Below are 21,102 nucleotides of genomic sequence, written 5' to 3' on the forward strand. Positions count from 1 at the left end.
CCGTGCCCCGGGGGGGGGGGGGGGGGGGAGAGGGGGGACGGACGGACGGACAGACGGACGGGCGGGGCGGGGCGTGGCGCGGCGGCGCGCGCGGTGAAGAGGGCGCGCGCGGGGCGGGGGCGGCGATGGCGGCGGCGGCGGCGGCGGCGGCGGCGGAGGCGGCGGCGGGGCCGCTGGTGCGGCGGTACGAAGGGTCGGCGCGGGGCCGCGGCGTGGCGGCGGCCGGCTGGCGGGTCTGCCTGGCGCACCGCTTCGAGGAGCCGCGGCAGCCCTACGGCGCTGCCGACGTGCCGCTCCGCGACGTCCTGCGGCACATCGGCCTCGGCTTGCGGTACGGGAGCGGGGAAACGGGGACCGGGACCACCGCGGAGAGGCGGGGGGGGTGGGGGTGGGGGTGTCGGGAAGCGGCGAGGTACCGGCGGTGCCCCGGGAGACGGAGGTCAGAGCGCGGCGGATCGCGGAAAGGCCCCGGTGTGGGGGGAGCCGCTCCGCCCGCACCCACCCGCCTCCCCGGCGCCTGCACCGGGAGCGCTGGCGCAGGCTGGGCCGATCTGGCTTAGGGACGGCACCCAGCGCTCGTGTGTCCAGCAGGAGCTGGGGGGGCTTTGGGGCATCGCTTCTAGGGGGGAGGGCCCCCCTTTCCCACCCCCGGGGCTTGCTGCTGGTGCCCGCTGTTGCCGCATCTTCCCCTGGCCGGTGTCAGCCGCTCAGCCCCTTGCGTAAGGCGCCTTTCGGCCGGTGGAGATTAAACCCGAGGTTAACTGGGAGGATTTTGCAGTGCTGTGCGCTATGGCAGGTTTGGGAAGGGGGACTTCTCCTGACTTTGCGTCAGGGTGAGCTGGAAGTAACCGGCAAAAACGTGTGTGGGAAACAACAGTGTTATTTTAACCTTTAGAACTGCTGCCCGGGTGTTGGCAGTGTTTGTGTACCCATCAGGCTGAGCATTGAAACCGATGACAGCGTGATTTATTTCCTTGTGCTTGCTTTATGTCTCCTGCCTCCATTTTCTGAGTTTTTTTTTTTTTTTCCTGCTTGATGTCCTTGGAGGTTGCTGCTTGCAAAGCTGGTTCCTGCAAAGCCTGATGAAGGGACTGATAGCGGACTGCTTCAGGGTGCATGGCACACCAGTCTGACCTGAGACGTCCTGACGTGAGCCTGGGCATCAGAGAAGGGAGAACGTGGGTCATGAATGGGAGATAAAAGCTGCTGGAAAAGCCACTGTGGCAGGTTGGGGATGAGTGTGAAGTCCTGGCAGGGTGAGCGGGGAGGAGGGGTGACCACCTCTGTGCAGGCTTGGGGAAGCTACTCCTGGCCTGTTCTCATTGGACTCCCAGAATGGAAGTGGCTTGTGTCAGTCTTAGAAGAAGGTTTTAGAGTTCAAAAACAACAAGCTAAAAGACAAACTACTGCCTCTTCCCTGTACAAATTTTAGGAGGTAATTTGGTTGTCATTTCAAAGTAGTTGTGCAGGGCAAAGCTTCCTGGCAAGGAGACTCCAGCCTAGAGAGCAGAGGAGAGGAAGGGCCATGGTGGCAAGAAATACCTGTGTGCATTTGAATTAAACCCCAAGGGCAATGGTGTTGCCCGATGAAGGGCAGCTAATGCAGAGATGTGAGGATGTGTGGGAGGCTGCATGCTCCTGGCGTTGGTGGGCACCCATGCGTCTGCTCGGCAGAGGCAGGCAGCTGATGGAAACCTGGGTGCTGGTACTGCAAGAGGAGCCTGGAGCTCAGTCCTGTGGCATGGCACGTGGATCTAGACCTCTGGAGCCCTGCAGGTTGGTGTGCCCTCTTCCAAATGACCCATGATGAGCACCACCCCTCTCCCAGGGGCACCCGTGCCAGGGGTGCTCTCAAAGTCTGGCATGGCGTGGTGCATCAAGTGCAACATCACCTGGTGCAGGCACTCGTATGTCCCAAGATGGCTGGTTGTGCCTTGGGGGTGCTGCACATCTTTGGCTGAAGAAGTCTAGGACCTGCAGAGGAGCCACCGCATCCTGGGTTGATGTGGTGTCGTGTTGAGTTAAACCCCAGGCTGATGGGTGTCCTCTCCTGCAGCCCCAGCCCCTGCTGCAGGTGACATGGCCAGGGGTGCTGACAACCCTGGGGTGGGATTTTCATTAGCTGGGGCTCAGCAGGGTAGATCCTTCGTGAGGACACCCACAGCTGCAAACCTGGGAGGAAAAGGTTGTGCAGACGTCTGAGGTGGGGCTGGCAGGGCAGGAGGAGAGATGTGGGCAGGTTTCCGCAGGGGTGGCTGGTGTGCCCTGCGAGGGGGGTCATGGCACGGATCCGGAACAGCTGGGTGATGTCTGAACAGGTTTTAATTCCACTGCCAATTTTAAGGGAAAGAAATGCCCTCCAGCTCTGGCAGGGCTTTTGGTGTTGCAGAACACAAAGACTTTATCCTGGTTATTCTGCAGCCCCAGCAGAGCAGTTAACAGCCAGCAACTGGGTACTGACCACCTTCTCTGAGCTTGCACAATTTTGGGAGAAGCTGGCAGGGAAGAGTTTGCTATTGAGATGGCAGAACAGCTTGGGCAGTGGCTCTCTGTGAATCCCAAACCTCTCTCACTGCGTGCTCTTGGAAAAACTGCTTTTTTGAAATCCCTCCATCACCTCCTTTCCAAGGAGCTGAGATGTCCCTCAGGGCTGTGCTACAGCCTGGCCACCTTATATTCCATCACCAGAAACCTGCTGGGGAAGCAGCTGGGTTGGTTCCCTGACGCTGGGTTAAAAAAAAAAAAATCATTTCCTTGAGAGAGAGAGAGAGTGCACATTGCCAAAACTTTACCTTGGCAGCATAAAGCTGGGGCTGTCTCAACTGGGAAAAGAGCAGTCGCATCAGATGTAGCTCAAAGATAACAGCAGGCCCTGATTCAGGCCAGTTGTGCAGGACAGGCTGGTTCTTGTGGTGCCCTGGACCTCTGCAGGCAAAATGTCCTTAAACAGTCAAATGTGAAGGTGAGTAGGCTGCAGTCAGGTCCTGCAAGAGTGCAACCCGAAAAATGTTACCCTGAGGGGGTTTTGGGGACCTTACATGTTGGTGAATGAAGGTGAACATCCAGTGACCATGCAGCCAAAAATGCAAGTGTGGGTTGTTTTTGTTGGGGAGGAATGTGTAGGAGCAGGGGGGGCGGGTCATGGAAGAGCCTCTCCCCCTTGCTCCTGGGAGTACAATGTCCCAGGGGATTTGTGCTAAACCGTTTCCCATCACATCCCACGAGCCTTCGGAGCGGGACAGGCTGTGTGCTCCTGGCTGGGGTGGCTTTCCCTGCCCAGCAGTACAGTGTGGGTGCCCGGAGGTTGCTCAGGCACACTGCCCACCCCAGCAGCTTCCATTCCCCCCGCCACCCAGCTTGGGTCTTGCCTGTCTGTTCGCTGGGGGAAGTTCAGCAGCTTCTTCTGGTCTGGTAACTGGTTTCCATATGCTAATTGTCTCCACGTGGAAGATTTAACTTGGGGCAGTTCATTAGCAAAAGCCAGGCCTTTACGAGCTCCGGCTTGGAGCCCAGCCCTGCACCTTTTGCCCGGAGTGGTGTCGGCACACCCAGGTGTGGGTGTGCTCCTGTTTGGGTGTCTCTCGATTCCCAGGCCTTTGGGTGAGAAATTATCTGATGGGTAGTGCCTGGCTGCACAGCTGTCCTGTGGGTGCAGGTGAGTCCCCAGGATCCTGCCAGCTGCAGACAGCAAGCATCACCTCTCCCAGAGCAAGGCTGCCCTGTGCCATCTGCCCTCGGGGATGTGGCAGGGCTGTGTGTGACAATGGGGACGTGGAGGTGGAAGAGCAAGGCTCATGCTCCTGGAGCAGCATATGGCTTCTCTGGGCTTGTGCCTCTGCTCCCAGGCCTTCCTTAGCAGGATGTGACCTACCAGTCATGGAGGTGGTGGTGGTCCTCGTGTGCATTCCTACTTCTCCACGGGCATCTGGAAGAGCCTCCTGCCCCTGCACGAGCTTGGAGCCCTGCTCTCGGATATTGGAGCACTCTGTTTTCATGCTGTGCCCTTGCAGGCAGCCCTGAGCTGCCTGAGCTCTGCTTGCTCGTGTCTGCTGACTGATAACACGCACCCTGGGACACAGGTTCCTGTTGTACATCCCTACAAGAGGGGCAGCTGCAACGCATGCTGGTCACGTCCTGCCCAGTGACACTGAAGGGACAGTGATGCCTGCTCCCTTCTTCCCTCATACCTCTCTTTCCCTTACAGCTACTTCAGGTGGTGGTACAAGAAGACCCGCATAGAGAAGAAATCTGCCTTCATTGACCTCTTGTGTGCCGTTCCTCTGCAGCAGATCTATGGTCAGCCTCCAGTTTTGGCACTGGGGTGGTGCAATGCCCAGTGTGCTGGGTGGGCAGGGATTCACACGGGGCCGTCAAGGTGCTAGAGCAGGGAGTGGGTTGAGGAGCTTCTCTGGTATGGGCAGTGCTGAGGGGCCCCTCGAGCTGTGTGTGTGGGGGGTCCTTGAGATCCCACCATGGGGAAGAATGGGGGTGCTAATTTCTGGTGTCTTTGCCAGGGTGCCCACTGGGCGGGATCGGGGGAGGCACCATCACCCGAGGCTGGCGGGGAGAGTTCTGCCGCTGGCAGCTGAACCCTGGCATTTATCACTACGAAACAGTCATCGCCGACCAGGTAGGTGCGGCAGGGTCTGCAAGGGCTGCGAGCAGCACTGGAGCAGCCTGGGTGTTTGAGGCATCTGCTTTTGGGCTCATCTCATCCTCTCCCTGTGCTCCTCTCTTCCCCAGTTCACAGTGTGCCTGCGTTGCAAAGGGCAGACAGTTTACCAGCAGGTCCTGTCTGTGGAGAGACCCAGTACTCTGCAGGGCTGGAACTGGGGCTACTGTGGCCACTATGCCTTCTACCATGCCCTATATCCCCGTGCCTGGATGGTCTATGAGCTGCCGGGGCAAAACGTGGTGCTCACTTGCCGTCAGGTCTCTCCTGTCATCCCCCATGACTATGAGGTAGGTCGTGGTATTAGGTGGTGGCTCTGCTCTGGTTGCAGCCTGTCCCCTGGGAGCACTGGGCTGCACTGCCCCGCAGCAGCGCAGCTCCTGTGGAGCAGGCTGGCAGGGATGTGGCAGAGCTGCCTGCACGGGAGAGGGGAGAGGATTGGCGCAGCAGAGACAGGGCTGTACTGTGTGATGATCCGCGTGTTCCTTTTTGGTAGCGGTGGCTTGGAGCTGCTGAGTTTCTGACCCCTGAGCATCGCCTGTGCCCCCGGGGATGCTGCAGTAGAGGAGTTTCTTGTCCCTCTTGCCTAGCCAACTGTTGCCTGAAGGTGACCAGGCTCGCCACCTTAATGTTCTTTCCTAGCCTGATCTCTTCTGTCCTAAGACCTTGTCCCTAGTAGCAGTGGGACCCTGTGAGGCTTTGCCTCTCCTGAGGCAGTTGGTGCTGGAAGGGTTATCTTTTTTTTCCTTGTGCTTAGTTCTGGCAGCTGCTCCTTCCCCCTCTGACCTATGCTTTGACTCTTTGTACTACTTGTTGCCTGCCTTTGGTTTTGTCCTGTGACCATCCCAGCTCCCGTCCACCCGGAATGGCAGGTCCAGAGCTGCGGCCTTACTGCCACCGGATGGTGGTAGCATTTTGGGAAACGCTTAGCCTGTATTTGTGGGTTGACTGGTCAGCTGGTTGTTCCTGAGGGTGTTTTATCTGGCTTTTGCCTGACATCCTCAAAGGAAGAGCTGCTTATTAGCTGGGCTTTCCCAGCCGGGCTTTCCCAACATTTCCAACGTGTCTCAGCTCAGCAATGCTCCCAGGCAGGAGGAACCCCCACAGCAATGCGGAAGCTTGGGATGGCAGCAAGGGATGCCTCGCCGTTCCTGCATGCTGCTCCTGCTCACTCCCAGCCCCGGGCAAGGGCGGCAGGCCGCACTGCTGACAAGCCTGACCTTCCTCTTACCCTGGCAAAGCACGTGAGCCTGTATCAACCTGTTGAGCAGATGGGTGGTGAGACACTCTTCTGAGCCTTAAACTCTGCTTTCCAGCTGTGTGTTGCCCTTTGTGGGGTTTGCTAGCCCAGGGCTTGTGATCTGATTTTTCTATTGCTTGTGCCCTAAATTCCTCTGCTCTTGCTACTGCTTCCCAGCTTGGCTATGGATTCCAAGACTAAGTTGTTCCTGGTGCTCTTGCTCCTGCTGCAACCTGTGTGGTCTCTCCAGCAGCAGGAGAAAAAGTGATGCTCTTACAGGGAACCATGGAGCACCGGCTGTATACACAGTGTTGTCTGTCTCTGCCAGGACTCCAGCCTGCCAGTGGGAGTATTCATCTGGGAGGTGGAGAATGAGAGGGATGAGGACGTGGATGTCTCCATCATGTTCAGCCTGCAGAATGGCACAGGAACAAAGGAGGACAGGAGTGGGGGGCACTGGAATGAGCCCTTCACCTTTGAGAAGGAGGGTGAGCGGGTTGCTGGAGTCCTGCTGCACCACTGCACACGTGTGAACCCCTTCACCCTCGCCATCTCTGCCCGGGAGAAGGTAAAGGGCTGTCGCCGGTGGTGTGGCTCCTGCCGCGGGGGGGGGACTGCTTCCAGGCAGCTGGTAAAGGGTGGGTGTATGGTGGCCTGGGGTCAGCATTGGCCCTCAGCACTTCCCTGACCGCTGGAGCAGGAACTGGGGACATGTCTTCCCCAAGGGCACCCTCTTTGGGGGTAGGTGCCAGGAGACAAGGTATGGGTGAAGCCTGCAGGACAGCAGGTGAGTAGGTTTGGAGTTAGCATTGCTGGGCAACATGCAGGGAACGAGTGTGGGGTCCCAGAGTTGCTGGGGGGTGGGGCTTACATCTGCCCCTCAAAACTAGCAGCCCCTGATGATGCTCTTCCCTTCCCCAGGCTGGCACAGGAGTCACCCACCTCACGGCATTCAATCCCATGGGATTGGGTAGAGAGGTGTGGCAGGACCTTCTGCAGGACGGCAAGCTGGATTCCCCCGCCGGTGAGTCCCTCCATCCTCTGTGGGACAGGTGGAGTGGGAGCCGGTGGCCACATTGCTCGTGGGCCACAGGGCACCCAGGCAAGAGTGGATTTCCCTTCCTCTGTGCCATTGCAAAAAGCTCTCCGTGATGCTGTGGCTTGTTCCCAGCTTTGGGCTGCATCCAGATTCCCATTGCTTGTCACGCTGTCCTTGTTACGGTTCTCAGAAAGCTGATCACACTGCTGAGGGGCTGTTCTCTGCTATATTAATTGCACGTGCCAGTATCTTGTCTGTGTGGGGTTGCACACTGAGTTGAGATTTCTGCTGAGTAGCCAGGGTGATCCTCAGCCACCTTCCCTGAGCTCCTATTGCCAGATCTGTGAGCTGGGCCCTGTCAGATTTGTTCTAGTGGGCGTTCAGCAGTCATTGAGGCTTGGTGCTGCCATCACTTGTTGTCCTCTTGCTACTATATCAGTTCCCTGAAAGTATCTCTTATTTCCTTGATACTTTTGCATCATCCTCAGTTGTCTGCTCGCTCCCTTGACAAAAGCCTTGAAGCAGAGTGGCATCTCCTAGCCCTTGCTGCTAACCTCTTACTGTCATAAAAAGTGACCATTTTCATAATAATCCTGCCAGCTTTTGGAAAAGGATGATGCTGACAAACTAGTGATGCTGGCACTGGGCCTTTGCAAGATTTCTCGAAGGTTAAATCATGTAAATAAAGCGTTTACATGAATATTTCCGGAAAACTTAAGTTTCCTGCCTAGATGCACTCAGAGCTCTCCAGGCCATTGGGATGTGGTTTTCCTTCGTGCTTGCCAGGCATTATCGTAGTCAGGATCAGTGCTTCTGTTAAAATTGTTGCTTTAATGAGTTTACCTGGTACACATGTCAGAACTAGCATATAATTATCCAGTTGCCTCAGGGCTTTTCTTAAATACGGGCACAGTTCAAGCACCCTGCAAAAAGCTGGAAACAATGACTGTCACTAGAAAGTCACAGTGTCTCTGTGTAACTGTAGCGCAGTTACAAAGTCATGGGGTGCACTGTTCCTTCCACTTGTGCCTAGTGGCTTTTCCTGCCTGATTCGTTCCTGTGCTTTGATGACTTACTATTTTAACCCCTCCACCCATGGCAGGCATTTTTTCCTGCTTGCAAAAACCAGTTACTCACGTGCAGTAATGTCATGACTTAAAAACCTGAGGGTGTACCCTCCAGGCTGCAAGGGGGCTGGGGCATGCCTGAACAGTCTCATCCCCCTCCGGGTATATGGGAGCACCAGTCATCCCCCCACAAGTCTTCCTTGGTCACTTGTGAATATTTTTTTTTTTTTTTTTTTTTTTTTTTCTCCCCACCACCAGGTAAAAGCAGCCTGACGGAGAAGGGGGAGGTGACGGCAGCAGCAGTGTGTGCCAGCTGCAGGGTGCCCGCCCGGGGGCACAGGACGCTGGAGCTGGCCCTGGCTTGGGACATGCCCTGTGTTCACTTTGGCTCCAAGGAGAAGCTGCACCTCCGGTGGGTGGGTTGTCTCCAGTGGGGCTTGGCTCACGTCCCCAAGGCCCCCATCTCCCTGCCTCCAGGCTTGAGTACTGCTTGGGGAGCCTTGTGTCACCCACTCCCTGCGGCCGTGGCCCTGACAGCTCACGGGCGGGACCCCCTCCCCATCCCCTGTGCCTCAATGCCCCTGCACTAACCATCACATTATTCTGGTGCTCACTACAGTCCAGCTCCTCTCCCGTGGCCGGGTGGGCTTCCCAGCCTGTGCCCACGGCGTACTGACCAAACCCCCCACTTGGCAGGCGGTACACCCGTTTTTTTGGCAGCGGAGGCGATGCTGGTCCTGCCCTGTCGCATCATGCCCTGACGCACTATGAGGAGTGGGAGAGGAAGATTGAAGCGTGGCAGAAGCCCATCCTGGAGAACAGGTAATGTAGATGGGAGCGCCATCCCACTGGCCTCCTGGGGCTGGTCAGAGCAGGAGCGTCACCCCTTTGGCCGCTGTGGTTGAGTTTCCCTCTTGCCCGCAGCCAGCTGCCTTCATGGTACAAGTCAGCCCTCTTCAATGAGCTGTACTTCATGACGGATGGGGGAACCATCTGGGTGGAGCTGCCCCCGGACTGCCGTGCTGAGGACCTGCGGGGGCCGGCGGGGGCTGGCCTCTCCCACCTCCTCCCTGTCCTGCGGGAGTACGGAAGGTTTGCTTATTTGGAAGGTAACTTGCAGGGACGTGATGGATGGTCCCAACTCAACCTCTCCCCATTGCTGTCACCAGGTGGTTTTAACCTGCCGTGGGGATGATTTTCACACCCGGATGGGTAGGGAGCAGTGCTGTTCCCAGCAAAACCCCCTTGCAGGACCAAGCCCTGTAGGATATGTCACAAAATCTTCTCCAGAACCCTGGGTGCTATATGTAGAGCATGAAACCCACTTCCGATGGGAGCCCCTGCCTGTTCTGGGAAAGAGCTCACCATCCTGGGCCGTGTGGGAGGGAGGACCTGTCCCTCCTTTCCCTTCCCTGTGGCAGATCTCCCATCCCTCACTGTGTTTCCGGTCCTTCCAGGCCAGGAGTACCGGATGTACAACACCTACGATGTCCACTTCTACGCCTCCTTTGCTCTCGTCATGCTGTGGCCCAAGCTGCAGATCAGCCTGCAGTATGACATTGGTGAGTGACCCAGGAGACCCTGGATTGATGCCTGCTGATGCCTTCACCTAGGGAAGAGGCAGAGGATTTGGGGCAGAGTTTTCCATAGAAATCCGTGACGTGGAGCCAGTGTCCCCCTCAAGCTCCTCTGCTGGGCCCAGGACTTGCAAACCTGCAACATAACTGCCTCCCAGCATCTTTCTGGCCAGCACTGGGATGCCTTCTTGCCGCACTGGGGGTTCACAGCTGGTTCTGCCTGCCCTGGGAGAGTCTCTGGTCTTACTCACTCCCTCCATGCCCCTTGCAGAGAAGCAGCATGGAGCTGTTTGCAGACCCTGATGTTTTGAGTGGGCTGGAAGGCTGCTCTGTGGTGTCCCAGACCAGTGGTGGAGCACAGCCCTTTGCTGGGCTGTGGGAGGGCTGAGCCCCCTGGGGCTCCCTCCCAGCCCTGGATGCTGCCACCGCCTGGCTTAAGGGGGTGGTGACAGTTGCGTGTCCCCTGCTGAGGGGAGGCTGGGATCAGCCTGATGTCTCCTCAGCCCTTTGCTGTGATCTTGCAGCCCCATGGGGCAGCCCGGTGTGCTGGTGCAGGTGGCCTTGCCTGCGCTTGGAGCGTGTGGCTGCAGTGCCTGCAGCCTTTCTGATGTCTCTTGCTCTGTGTCCTCTCCAGCTGTCACAGTGGTGAATGAGGACGTCCAGCCCCGGCAGTACCTGATGTGTGGTCAGACAGCCCAGGTGAAGCTGAAGAACGTGGTGCCACACGACATTGGGGACCCAGGTGAGGGGTCTGGCCAGGCCTTCTGGGGACCAGAGGGGCTGCAGGGCTGCTCACACAACTTTCTCAGGGGTAGTTAACTCCCACGCTGTGGGAAAGAGGTACAGTGCATGGAATACACTGTTTTCTGGGAATTAAAAGCTCAGATGGTTTAGGGTGGTGATAAAGACCACACTGCATGGACCTTGTACAAGGCAGACGGAGGGGAGCCGAGCAGTGGATGGGAAAGCTGCTCTCCCTAGAGATGGCACAGGATGCAACGTCTTTATTTTAGTGCTGTTTGATCACGGCACCCTTGGGACCTTGCTCCTGGGTAGGAAGAGGGGACGCTCGTTGCTTGCTGCCCTGCTGTATCCACTCTGTCCTTGCTCAGGTGACGAGCCGTGGCAGCGTGTCAATGCCTACCTGATGCACGACACTGCCGACTGGAAGGACCTCAACCTGAAATTTGTGCTGCAGGTGTACCGTGACTACTACCTGACACATGACTCCCTGTACTTGCGGGACATGTGGCCAGTCTGCCAGGTACTGGGAGGAGATCAGACCGTGGGGCATCCCCCTTCCCCACTTCCCTTGGGAGCCGTGCGACTTCCCAAGAGGGGGTGGGTGCTCCCGCGCAGAGCGTGGGGGGCTGCCAGGATGCAGGGGCTGTGTGACCATCTCCCGCAGGCTGTGATGGAGTCAGAGCTGAAGTTTGACACGGATAACGACGGGCTTATCGAAAACGGTGGCTTTGCTGACCAGACGTATGATGCGTGGGTGGTAAATGGAGCCAGGTGAGCAAGAGAGGCAGGTGGGGGTTGGAGACGGGGGGCGTGGGGTGGGGAGGTAGCTCAGAGCTGGGACTGCGGTCCCTGTCTGTTGTGGGAGCTCTGTGCAACCCGTGGGGTATCCCACGTTGCTGATGCTTCTCTCTCTCCTTTGGCTCTGGCAGTGCCTACTGCGGTGGGCTGTGGCTGGCAGCTGTCTGCATGATGTGCAAGATGGCAGAGGTGCTCGGGGACGCAGAGACTCAGCAGAAATACACGGACATCCTGAGCAAGGGCAAGGAGGCATTTGAGAGGATGCTCTGGAACGGTGGGTGCTCGCCGGTGGGGAACCACACTCGACTGGCCATGCATCCCTTGGGAGGTGGGAGGGCTTCTCTTTGGGTCACAGAACCTGGCAGGTGAGAAGGGAAGGAGGGGAGATTGCCATCCCTCCAAGCAGAGGGGAAGGAGCAGGTACCAGGGAGGGAACAGAGGATATGATGGTCTGGGAAAAGAAAGAGAAGAGGGCCTTTTGGAAAAAGCTGCTGTGTTACTGCCTTGCAGGGAAGAGTGTGGGGACAGCACACATGAGCTAGGGTCCTAAATTATCAGTTTTAAACTGTTTCCTGCCTTTTCCAGGAAAATACTACAACTACGACAGCAGTGGGACTGAAACCTCCAGCAGCATCATGTCAGACCAGTGTGCCGGGCAGTGGTTTCTTGGGGCTTGTGGCCTGGATCAAGGGGAGTTTGAGGTGAGAGAAGGGGTGGCCTGGTGTGGGTTGGGGTGAGGCAAGATCTGCAGCAGGAGAGCAGCAGCGGGGCTGGCGTGTGCTGCAGGTTAACGTGTTGGGTGCTGGTGCGGGAGGCACCATCCTGCTCCCCCACAGCATCGCGTGCTCGGGTGGAGGCTGTTGGATGCACATTGGTGCGACTCACCTTAAACCAAAATCTGCTGATGGAGAGGCCATGGGGCAGGGGTGTGTAACTGCAGTCGGCTCCAGCATGCTTGGAGGAAGGTCCCACTGTGGTTTGCTCTTGGCAAGTCACTATTTCTTTAAAAATGGGAGAAAAATGGTGTATGAAACTTTCCCTGTGTTATTTGCAGCCCAGTTCGAAGTTCTAAATGAATGTCCAGTGGAATTAAGGCTTATTTGGGGCCCTGAAGTATGTTGTTCTTCAGTTGCAAGGGAAGAATTGGCTGAAGATTCTTCTTGTCTGATGGGGTGGTAGGAGCAGGTGCTGGTGGTGCAATACCTGGAACAGAGCTGGGAAGTGGAGAGCCATCATATAGATTATTTATGAGCCAAAGACAGTTGTCAGGCCAAAGTTGTCAGACCGTAGGCAGTTGTGTCTGTGGTGCTAATGGAGAGGCAAATGCTTTGGCTGACTGAAGGAAGGAACTCTTGGCTGTGCGAGGGTCATGGACCATTTCACCATATCAGAGGGGAGCTTGAAGTGACCTTTCCTGGGAGTAGCTTGTGCTGAACACTGTGGCATTTAATGAGAAATGGGAGCCTGGCCATGCCCTCCTGCATTTATCCCAGTGTAGGTCCCTGGAGTGTGGGATTGGGGCTGTGCCTGAGGTTCCAGGCAGGATCTGGCCCAGACCTTATGCAGTGATACCCTAAGATCCTTTTTTGGGGGGAAACAGTAAACCTGGTGCAGTCCAAAAATCTCGCTTGCCTTTCCATAGCTATTCACTGTTGTTGCTGAAGGTGGCACTCTTCTCTGCTGGTCTGGTGAGCTTTGAGCTCGCTGGAGACGAGACTGGTAAACTTCCCTCTTCTGTTACTCTGACCACGTAGGGTTTTTTCCGTGTATTTTGATCCCTCACCTGGCTGGCAGTATTTCTGTTTGTAACCTCATTAATGCGCTCCTGCTGCTTGCAGAGGTCAGCAATGAAATACAAAGTAAGAAAAGTCTGTGATCCAGTCCTGAGGAAACTGTGCCCTGAAACGTTTTGCTAGAGGGGGCTGCTTCACATCTCCCCTCTGCTGATTCCTGCTCCCTAACAGCACTTGGGCTTATCTACATAGCCACACCAGAAAAAAATGTGTCAGATGCTTGGCTTAGCATAGATTAAAAGAATCTGCTGCCTTTCCTTTGAGTTTACCAAAGGTGTCTGGTTGGACTGCCCAGCCTCCCTTGGCAAGCTCCTGCCTGGTGTCAGCACATGTTTTTCTTCCCCTGCCTCTGGAGGCACCAGACTGGCAAGAAAGGTCTGTCAGGTCCCTGGGCTGTGCTGATGAGCCAGGAACTCTTCCCTTTCTTGCGAGCAGGTGTCGTGGTTGCTCTGTGGCATCACTCCTCATCTTGGTTACCCTGCACATTTCTTGTTGTGGCTTTTTCGTTGTTAGGTGGGTTTGGGACAGAGAGCAGCCAGCAGTCCCCTTGCAACATCACTGAGTCTTGAGCTTTGCTTTTCTGACCGGGGCAGTGACTTCTGCTGCACTGACGCTTCCTAGTTTTATTGCCAATAATGAAAGCAGAGCAAAAGCTTTATTTACATTCAGCTGTGCATAGAGAATTTTCATCTTAATGCAGTCCTCACTGTGTTGCTGCTCCACTGCTTTTTGATTGGCTGGCAGGTGTTTTTGTGCTCGGGTGGGGTGGGTTGGTTGTTTTTGTTTGTTTGTGGGGCTCCTTTTTTTTTTCCTCTTTTTTGGTAAGAGCTTACTCAGCATTGTACTTCAGTCTGTTCTCGTAAATGTTATGAGGTCTTGGCCTTAGCTTGTTGAACAAAATTCTTCCCCGTATTGGAGGAGGAAGGTCTTTACTTCCTCTTGATAATCTCCTGAGATGGCTGTTTATCCAGCGAGCAGTGTTGGCTTTTCACAAGTCTTTAGCTTTCATTTGGGGTAAAAGTTTCAAACCTCTCCTGCCAGGCATGAAAAACCATCAGACACCCTGTACATCTCAGTCTGACCTCCTCATCCCCAGGCTCCCCCTTCTCTCTCACCTCAGATTCTGTTTGGTCCAGGCCACAAACCCTTGCATCACCACCTGATTACAAAATTGGAAGGATTAAAGTCTTTTTGAAATCATTCAGAACTAAGCCCTGTTTTTGTTTTTCCTTTGAGCTGAAGCAGAATTTTTTTTTTCTTTTTTTTCTCCAAGATTCCCAGCATTTACTCAAACAAACCTACCACAATCCACAACATTCACTTTGCAGCTGCAACATGCATTCTGATGTCATTAGACCGGCTTTGCCATGATCTTTCCCTTTTGTCAGGAAGGTACCTCCAGCCTCACTGATCCCAGACCGTTGTTTGGCCACTTCTGGCCAGTGTCCCATTTCTTGTAGGCATTGCAATGCCTCGTGCAGATGGGCTGAGAGAACAGTACAGTGGTCTTACCAGGAGAAAACCTGGGCCTCAGATAGCCATCAGCCTGAGAAATGAGCAGTGGTGACCATAAGCCAAGATGAGGATGGTGTGGTTGGCCAGGTCCCCAGAGCAAAATCCCAAGAGATGTGGGGGCTTTGGCCAGTGATTGAAGATGAGAGGTTGTTTATGGAGACACACTAGTTGGATGAGCTGTCAGCCTCCCCATGAGGAAGGTAGAATGAAGTTCACCATCTCTTCTGTTGAGCAACTGTTTTGGTGTGGTTTTTTTGGTCCTTTCTGAGAAAGGCTTTTTTACTTCTTCCTGTTATTTTCCCGAGGTGGCTATTTACCCAGTGAGTAGCACTGACCTCTTTCTCCTGGAAAGCTTAGCCCTGCTCCCTGGACACCCAGCCTGCAGGGTCTGCATGGGCGCCGAGCCCAAAGCTCGCCCTCTCTTTCTCTCCACACAGGTCTTCCGCAAGAGTCACGTTGTCAGTGCGCTCAAGACCATCTTTGAGAAAAACGTCATGGGCTTTGCTGGCGGCACCATGGGAGCGGTGAACGGCATGAGACCTGACGGGGTGCCCGACACCTCCAGTGTGCAGTCCAACGAGGTGTGGATTGGGGTGGTCTACGCCTTGGCTGCCACCATGATCCAGGAGGTGAGTGGCGATGCTGCACCCCTCGACACGTGCCATCTCCTTGCATGCCCGTGGATGGGCTGATGGTCGTCTTCCCTCTGCTGCAGGGGCTGGTGGAGGAAGGCTTCCGTACGGCGGAGGGCTGCTACCGGACGGTTTGGGAGCAGCTGGGCATGGCTTTCCAGACACCGGAGGCCTATCGGGAGAAGAAGGTCTATCGCTCGCTGGCTTACATGCGGCCCCTTAGCATCTGGAGCATGCAGCTGGCCCTGGAGCGAGGAGCTGGCCGGGCACCAGCACCACCTCCCCAGGTCCCCATCCACCCTTGAGCCTGGTGGCACTGAGCAGGGCAGTGGGTGCGCTGGGGGCTGGGGGACCTCAGCTGGTGGGCAGGGACCCTTCCCTACCCCTCTTTGATAATATTCACATTGCTGTTTTCCTTCCCTACCTCCACTACATGCCTTCCACCTCAGGGGGCTTCCAGCCACCGACACTGAGCATGAGGGGGGACGAGAGGTGCAGGTGATGTCTCCTCAGAGAGGAGAGGGGTGGGATAAGGAGGTGCTGCTGGAGCCTGTGCCTCCCCTTCTCCATCACTCAGGGCTTTGACAGCCTGCAGGACCCCCAGCCATCGTCCACCGGAGCTGGTACCTTACCCAGGAGCACAGGAGACCTCTCTCCTTCAGTCAGTGGTCTGGGTAAGGTGGGAGCTGGTCTGCAGGGCAAAAAAAAAAAAAAAAAAAAAAAAAACAAAAAACCCACAACTGTGCGAGTGTGTGTGTGAGGACATTGGACTGGTGCACGCAGGCACGTGGATGCTGTAGTTGTCCCTCCGTTGTGTGACACTGCAAACAGAGACTGACTCTACCCCAAAGCACCAGCCCCAGGAGAGCCTGTGGCAGATACAATCCCCAGGGGAGTCTTGGCTTCCTGGATGGTGACAATCGGAGCCCAAGCAGCAGGTCCTGGTCTGGTACCATGGCACCCCTCCCTGCTGGCGCCGGGGGCGGGCAGTGGAGCATGGTTTAGAGGATGAATCATTTTAAGATCTTAATAAATTTGTCCAGCTGTCTATCCTTCTTCTTGCGTGTCTTCTCTGTCACAGGGGCGAGCTGGAGGAGGGGGCCCCTCTTGCTCCCCTTTTACTTCCTGGCCTGGGGTTGCAGGGAGGAGGCAAGCCCCCATGGCCGGCTCCTCGGGTAGGGTTTTGCTAACGGGAGCAAGATGTGCCTCCCCGCAGATGGGACGGCAAGCGACCTTGCTCTCTTTTGCCTGTGAGGCAATTCCTCCTGAAAATGCCTCTGTGGGGAGTGGCGGTGCCCCCAGGCTGGCCCTTGACCTAACGCTGTCCTTTCCTACTCAGGGTTGGGTGCCTTGCTTCCTCTTCCTCCCTTCTCTGCCTGGTAGTGTGGGGATGGGAGGGGGACCCTGTCCCCAGATCTAGCTGCAAGGTCTTTCTGCCTGCTTCAGAGCTTTTTGCTCGAAAGCCCTCCCTTAATCGGGGCTGGGGTAGGAAGCAGCCTTTCCTTCCCCCTGTGCCCTGTGTGTGTCTGTCCCCCCCTTGCCCCCAGCCCTTGCCTGCTCTGGGAGCTGGAGCAGGCAGGGCACTGCTGCTCTGGCCTGGTTCTGCCAACAGGTGATAAACGGCCTTTTCTTTGCTGCCCAGGGGAGCGTTCCTGCATCCGCCTGGGCAGAGGAATAATGTTATCCGGGAAGGGCAGGTTGTCCCGGATGCGACCCCCCCCCCCCCCCGCAGACCTGCTGGTGCCATGCTCCCAGCACAGAGCCTGCAGCTGATGGAAAGGGACTGGGATGAGGCTGGAAGGGGGAGATGGGGGTGCCCACCATCATCCGTCTTGTGTTGGCAGCTGTCGGAGACAGGGATGTCCCCATCCAGCTGGCAAGGGGCGAAAGCGGGTGCCAGAGCCAGCCCAACACCTGACCAGGCTGGGATTTATTGCTGCAACCTGTCAGCATCGCTCATTAAGCCCCGGAGACAAGCTGCCCACAGACTTTCTTTCAAAGGTTGGGGTGTTCAGTCTGTACTGAGGGATATTTCTGTTCTTTCCTTCTCTTTTGACCATGTCACCTTGATAAAACTTGTACGTGATACACTCAACTTTCAGCAGCTTCTGCATGGGCATGGTTGCAGGCTGGGAGGACAATCCTTGGTTAGAGATAAGATTTTCTCTAATGTTTTCATGTGCTACTGTTTTTCAAGGCTGACTCAATCCCAGCTTGAGCAGCAAATTTAATTATTATTTAACCCTTTCTTATTATTGATTAACCCTTTCTTGACTCCTGACATACACGTTGAAACCCCAGCCCTGACAACTTTTAACTTCTGCTTTGGACTTCTCCCCTGCTTCCCCCTTTCCCTTGCCTGCTTCTGTTGTGACAGGGCTCGGGCATGGCATCACAGGATTATCTGTGGTAATTGTTTCTATCTATGTGTCACTTCACTGGCTGTCCTTTGGAGGATGCAAATTCTTCAGAGATTGGCTTGTTTTATTTTTGGCTCATCTGAGACTAGTCAAGAAATCTGTCTCCTTGAGCACTGAGCTGATCACTGCAACTACAAGATATGCCACTGGGATAGGCGTCGTTAAATACAAGAAAAATAAAGATTATGGACAGATAGCACCAATATGGGTTGTGTGATGCTAAAATAAACCAATGGCTGTAACTGAGCTGTGGGTTGCCATCAGCACTGGCGCCAGCATGGAGACCTTGGGTTGCCTATCTCAGTGCCCACCAGTGGCCATGGGGTCTCTGCAGGAGCTCCATGAGCCAAGCTGAAGACAAGGGGGTGATGGTTGCCCCCCCTGCTCCTTACAAACTTCCCAGCCTGACCTTACTTGTTATCATGAACCTTCAACATGTTCCAGGCAGTACCTCCCTGCCACCAAAACAGTAAAAGGCAAAAAGGAGCTGTGTGGGAAAACACCTCGTTGTGCCGTTAATTTCAAGACAGAGGGAAGCAAACATTGGGGCAGGAGTTTCCCAGGGACAGCGAGGTCTCTGGCCAGGGAGCTCTTGCAGGCAGGGGTGCAAGAGGGCTGTGGGGCTCCTGCAGAGAGGAAAGGGGGGTGTTGAAATGCGGGCAGCAGAAGTGCAATTCGCCCCAGCCTGGGTAGCAGTGAATTTTGCTGTTGGATAGAAACTGGGGTCCAAATCTGAAATGTAAGGGAAAGCAATGTTTGGGAAGTATTTCTGAGATGTTGCAGAGTTGCCTTGTCTACATTCATAGAAAAGGATCATTTTCTGGTGAATAGAGCTCCATCAGCTCTTGCTGTGATGATTGGGGGAATTAAAGCACATATTTTAGGAGTCTTCCCTGAAAATCACTGAGGAATGGGTGAGAAAGTCTAATGTGAACAGAGCCACTTCAGCCTCTCCAGACATCAACTATAACATTATATAAACACATACTTACAGTTATTTAAGAATCTCTGAATAAGTACAATTTTTGTCAGCATTGAAACAAGACAACCAAGATATTCAGGGAATGTTTGGTTTTCATAAACAAAACAATTTCCTTCCAACAAAAGCCACTTTGTAAAAACAGCAGCAAACTCCATCTGAGCCTTGGGCAAGATAAGGCCAGGCACTTTGTAGCATGATCTATGGCTGCTTCACTACTGGGGTGGGGGGATAAAGCAAAGCCCCAAAAGGAGCTTGGTGCTGGGTGGGTTTGCACAAGGATGCCTGGTGAGGAGGACTAGGGTGAGGCCATGTGCTGCAGCTGATTCTGGGGTGCAGTGGGGCTAAGGTTCCTTGTCACCCCTATTCACCCTGGGCACAACAGTGGGGTGATGAATGGCAGGAGGGACAACAGCCACTGAAAGGGGTTTTTCCTGACTGAGCATCTGTCCTGGCAGTCACCAACCTGCAGAGCTGGAGCCTCCCCACAAAATGCCAGGGAAGTGTGAGCAAGGAGGGACAGTTTCAAGAGGCGCTTCTGGGAACATCGGTCTGCAATCACCCCTTCATACAGCTGGGAACTGCAGATTTGGAAACACCCAGATTGCACAATGCCCTGGCAGGACCTGCCACCCACAGCCCTGGCAGCAATAAAAAGGTGAGAGCAGGCGCATCGGCAGAGCCCTGCGAGGAGCACAGCCGAGGTACGCCAGCTGTCTGTCCACTGCAGAGATGGTGCAAGCGATTCCCTTCCTCCTGGTGCTCAGCCTGGCCCTGGTGGCTCCCGGTCACTCTGCAAGAAAGGTAACGGCGGGGCTGGGATGCACAGGGCAGGGGGGCTGCGGCTCCAGGGGCACCTGCTCCTGTCACCCTGCCTGTGCCTGGGCTGTGCTGCGGCACCAACTGAGTCCCCTCCGCTCCAGTGCGTGCTGACCGGGAAATGGGTCAACGATCTGGGCTCCAACATGACCATCGGGGCTTTGAACGGAAAAGGCGAATTCGCTGGCTCCTACCACACCGCCGTGACAGCCACCATGAATGAGATCCAGGTGTCACCGCTGCAGGGGTCCCAGCACAACACAAACCAGAAGAGCCAGCCCACCTTCGGCTTCACTGTAAACTGGAGCTTTTCAGGTACTTCTTTCCCAGCTTTCCCGCAGTGTCCCCAGAGCCCTCCTGCCCTCCCGGTGGTGTCCCTGATGCTTTTCTGCCCTCCTCCTGCAGTGTCCTTTATGATCCCCTGCCTTCCCCTGCAGTGTCCCCAGTGCTCCCCCATCCCCTCTGCTGTCCCTGATGCTCCCCCGTGCTTCACCCTAGAGCTCCTTGGCTGCTGTCACCTCCCAGTCCCGGGACACAGGGGATGCGCGGGGGGCTGAAGCTCTGCAGTCTCTCCCCACACAAGACCCCAAGCCTTCTGACCCCTCCTGCCTCCTTTCCCCATCACCATTGTCCCCATGGGGCAGGGACAGCCCGGGTCTCCTGTCCCCAGTGCTGGGGCAGGCTGCAGGACCACGGGCTCGGCACTGACCTGCCACCCTGACCATGATTCCCTCCACCTCCTGCCCCATCCCCACAGACTCCGTCACTGTGTTCACGGGCCAGTGCTTCGTGGATGATGAGGGAAAGGAGGTTTTGAAGACCATGTGGCTCCTGAGGTCTCATGTGGACAAAATCAGTGATGATTGGAAAGCCACTAGGTGAGCTCCCCGTCCCTGCCCTGCTCAGGTCCCCTGCGCGTTCCCGGAGGGGTCGGGGCTCTCCCACCCCACAGGGCTCAGTGCCCAGCAGAGCTGCTGCCCGTGTGGGGTGACCGAGGATGGGGGGCTGATGTACGGCCTCCCCGGGGGGCCCACCAAGGTGTCAGGGCTGGGGTGGGGGCTGGCTGGGCATTCGGCACTGGGAGGGTGCGTTTGCCCCGAGCAAGGCTGCATTTCCCACCCTTACATCTCCTCCCGCTGTGTCCCTGCAGAGTCGGCATCAACACCTTCACCCGTCTGCGCTCCCGGAAGGAGTGAGGGTGACGGCGTGGGGGTTCCCGGGCCGGAGGCACCCCCAGGTGTGCAGCCCCTGCTCCCACCACACTCCCTGCTTCTCCCAATAAAGTTTTCCTGCAAACACCCACGTGGCTCCTGTCGTGTAACAGCTCAGCACCCACGTTCCCCCGGCACCCCACGGCCGCCCACGGCCTCTCCTGTTGCCATCCCTGGGGCCCGATGTGTATCTCCTGCCGTGACCCCCCCGATGGCCCGGGACCCTCTGTCACAGCCCCCCCCCGCCCCACTGCTCTCCCTGGGGACCCCCACCTTGCCCGGGGCAGCAGGGCCCGGCTCAGGCCAGCGCGGTGGCCAGTGGCCCATTTCCCACCGGGGTGGCCCTTGACAGAACCGGGGCACGGCCCCCGCCGCCCCCACCGCCACGGGGACCCTCGGCTGCTGCCTCCTGCTCCCCCCGGCCCTGCTCGGCCCCCACGCCGCTGCTGCCAGGAAGGTGAGGGCAGGCTGGGGGCAGCTCCCGCTGCTGCCGAGCCGTGCCGAGCCGTGCCGAGCCGTGCCGAGCCGTGCCGAGCCGTGCCGAGCAGTGCCGTGCCCAGAGTGCAGGGTGACTGAATGAGGAGATGCACGCCGTG

The 21,102-nt window shown here is 56.4% G+C and overlaps 2 protein-coding genes across 4 annotated transcripts; both read left to right on the plus strand.

Annotated features, from left to right (window-relative positions):
- Window positions 1-115: 115 nt before the first annotated feature.
- On the plus strand, window positions 116-16,129 carry GBA2 (glucosylceramidase beta 2). Of its 3 annotated transcripts, none has more exons than XM_042804427.1 (17): window positions 116-331; window positions 4,205-4,296; window positions 4,515-4,630; window positions 4,744-4,962; window positions 6,241-6,480; window positions 6,834-6,936; window positions 8,277-8,430; window positions 8,715-8,840; window positions 8,943-9,127; window positions 9,476-9,580; window positions 10,230-10,337; window positions 10,708-10,859; window positions 11,004-11,110; window positions 11,269-11,411; window positions 11,723-11,838; window positions 14,883-15,074; window positions 15,161-16,129. In XM_042804427.1, the coding sequence occupies exons 1-17, from the start codon at window positions 126-128 to the stop codon at window positions 15,380-15,382; spliced, it is 2,586 nt and encodes an 861-aa protein (XP_042660361.1). In that variant the 5' UTR covers window positions 116-125; the 3' UTR covers window positions 15,383-16,129. The 3 variants fall into 3 exon arrangements, with proteins under 3 accessions (XP_042660361.1, XP_032860950.2, XP_032860941.2); XM_033005059.2 differs by lacking the exon at window positions 116-331 and adding an exon at window positions 385-1,227; XM_033005050.2 differs by lacking the exon at window positions 116-331 and adding an exon at window positions 1,238-1,776.
- A 3,012-nt stretch (window positions 16,130-19,141) lies between these two features.
- LOC116964704 (avidin-like) lies at window positions 19,142-20,595 on the plus strand. The gene is made up of 4 exons (XM_033005070.1): window positions 19,142-19,280; window positions 19,400-19,610; window positions 20,053-20,173; window positions 20,446-20,595. The coding sequence occupies exons 1-4, from the start codon at window positions 19,209-19,211 to the stop codon at window positions 20,489-20,491; spliced, it is 450 nt and encodes a 149-aa protein (XP_032860961.1). The 5' UTR covers window positions 19,142-19,208; the 3' UTR covers window positions 20,492-20,595.
- Window positions 20,596-21,102: the final 507 nt, after the last annotated feature.

The sequence above is a fragment of the Tyto alba genome, unplaced genomic scaffold (genome assembly GCF_018691265.1).
Source record: "Tyto alba isolate M040663 unplaced genomic scaffold, T.alba_DEE_v4.0 Super-Scaffold_42, whole genome shotgun sequence".
In the NCBI taxonomy this organism is placed as follows: Eukaryota; Metazoa; Chordata; class Aves; order Strigiformes; family Tytonidae; genus Tyto; species Tyto alba.

Bases quoted from the DNA above. Each gene is read 5' to 3' on its own strand.
- GBA2 (XM_042804427.1), top strand. From the start codon at position 126: ATGGCGGCGGCGGCGGCGGCGGCGGCGGCGGAGGCGGCGGCGGGGCCG. The intron at 4,297-4,514 runs GTCAGCCTCCAG...TGTCTTTGCCAG, and splicing joins TCCTCTGCAGCAGATCTATG to GGTGCCCACTGGGCGGGATC. The intron at 6,481-6,833 runs GTAAAGGGCTGT...TCCCTTCCCCAG, and splicing joins CCATCTCTGCCCGGGAGAAG to GCTGGCACAGGAGTCACCCA.
- LOC116964704 (XM_033005070.1), top strand. From the start codon at position 19,209: ATGGTGCAAGCGATTCCCTTCCTCCTGGTGCTCAGCCTGGCCCTGGTG. The intron at 19,281-19,399 runs GTAACGGCGGGG...CCTCCGCTCCAG, and splicing joins CCGGTCACTCTGCAAGAAAG to TGCGTGCTGACCGGGAAATG. The intron at 20,174-20,445 runs GTGAGCTCCCCG...GTGTCCCTGCAG, and splicing joins GATGATTGGAAAGCCACTAG to AGTCGGCATCAACACCTTCA.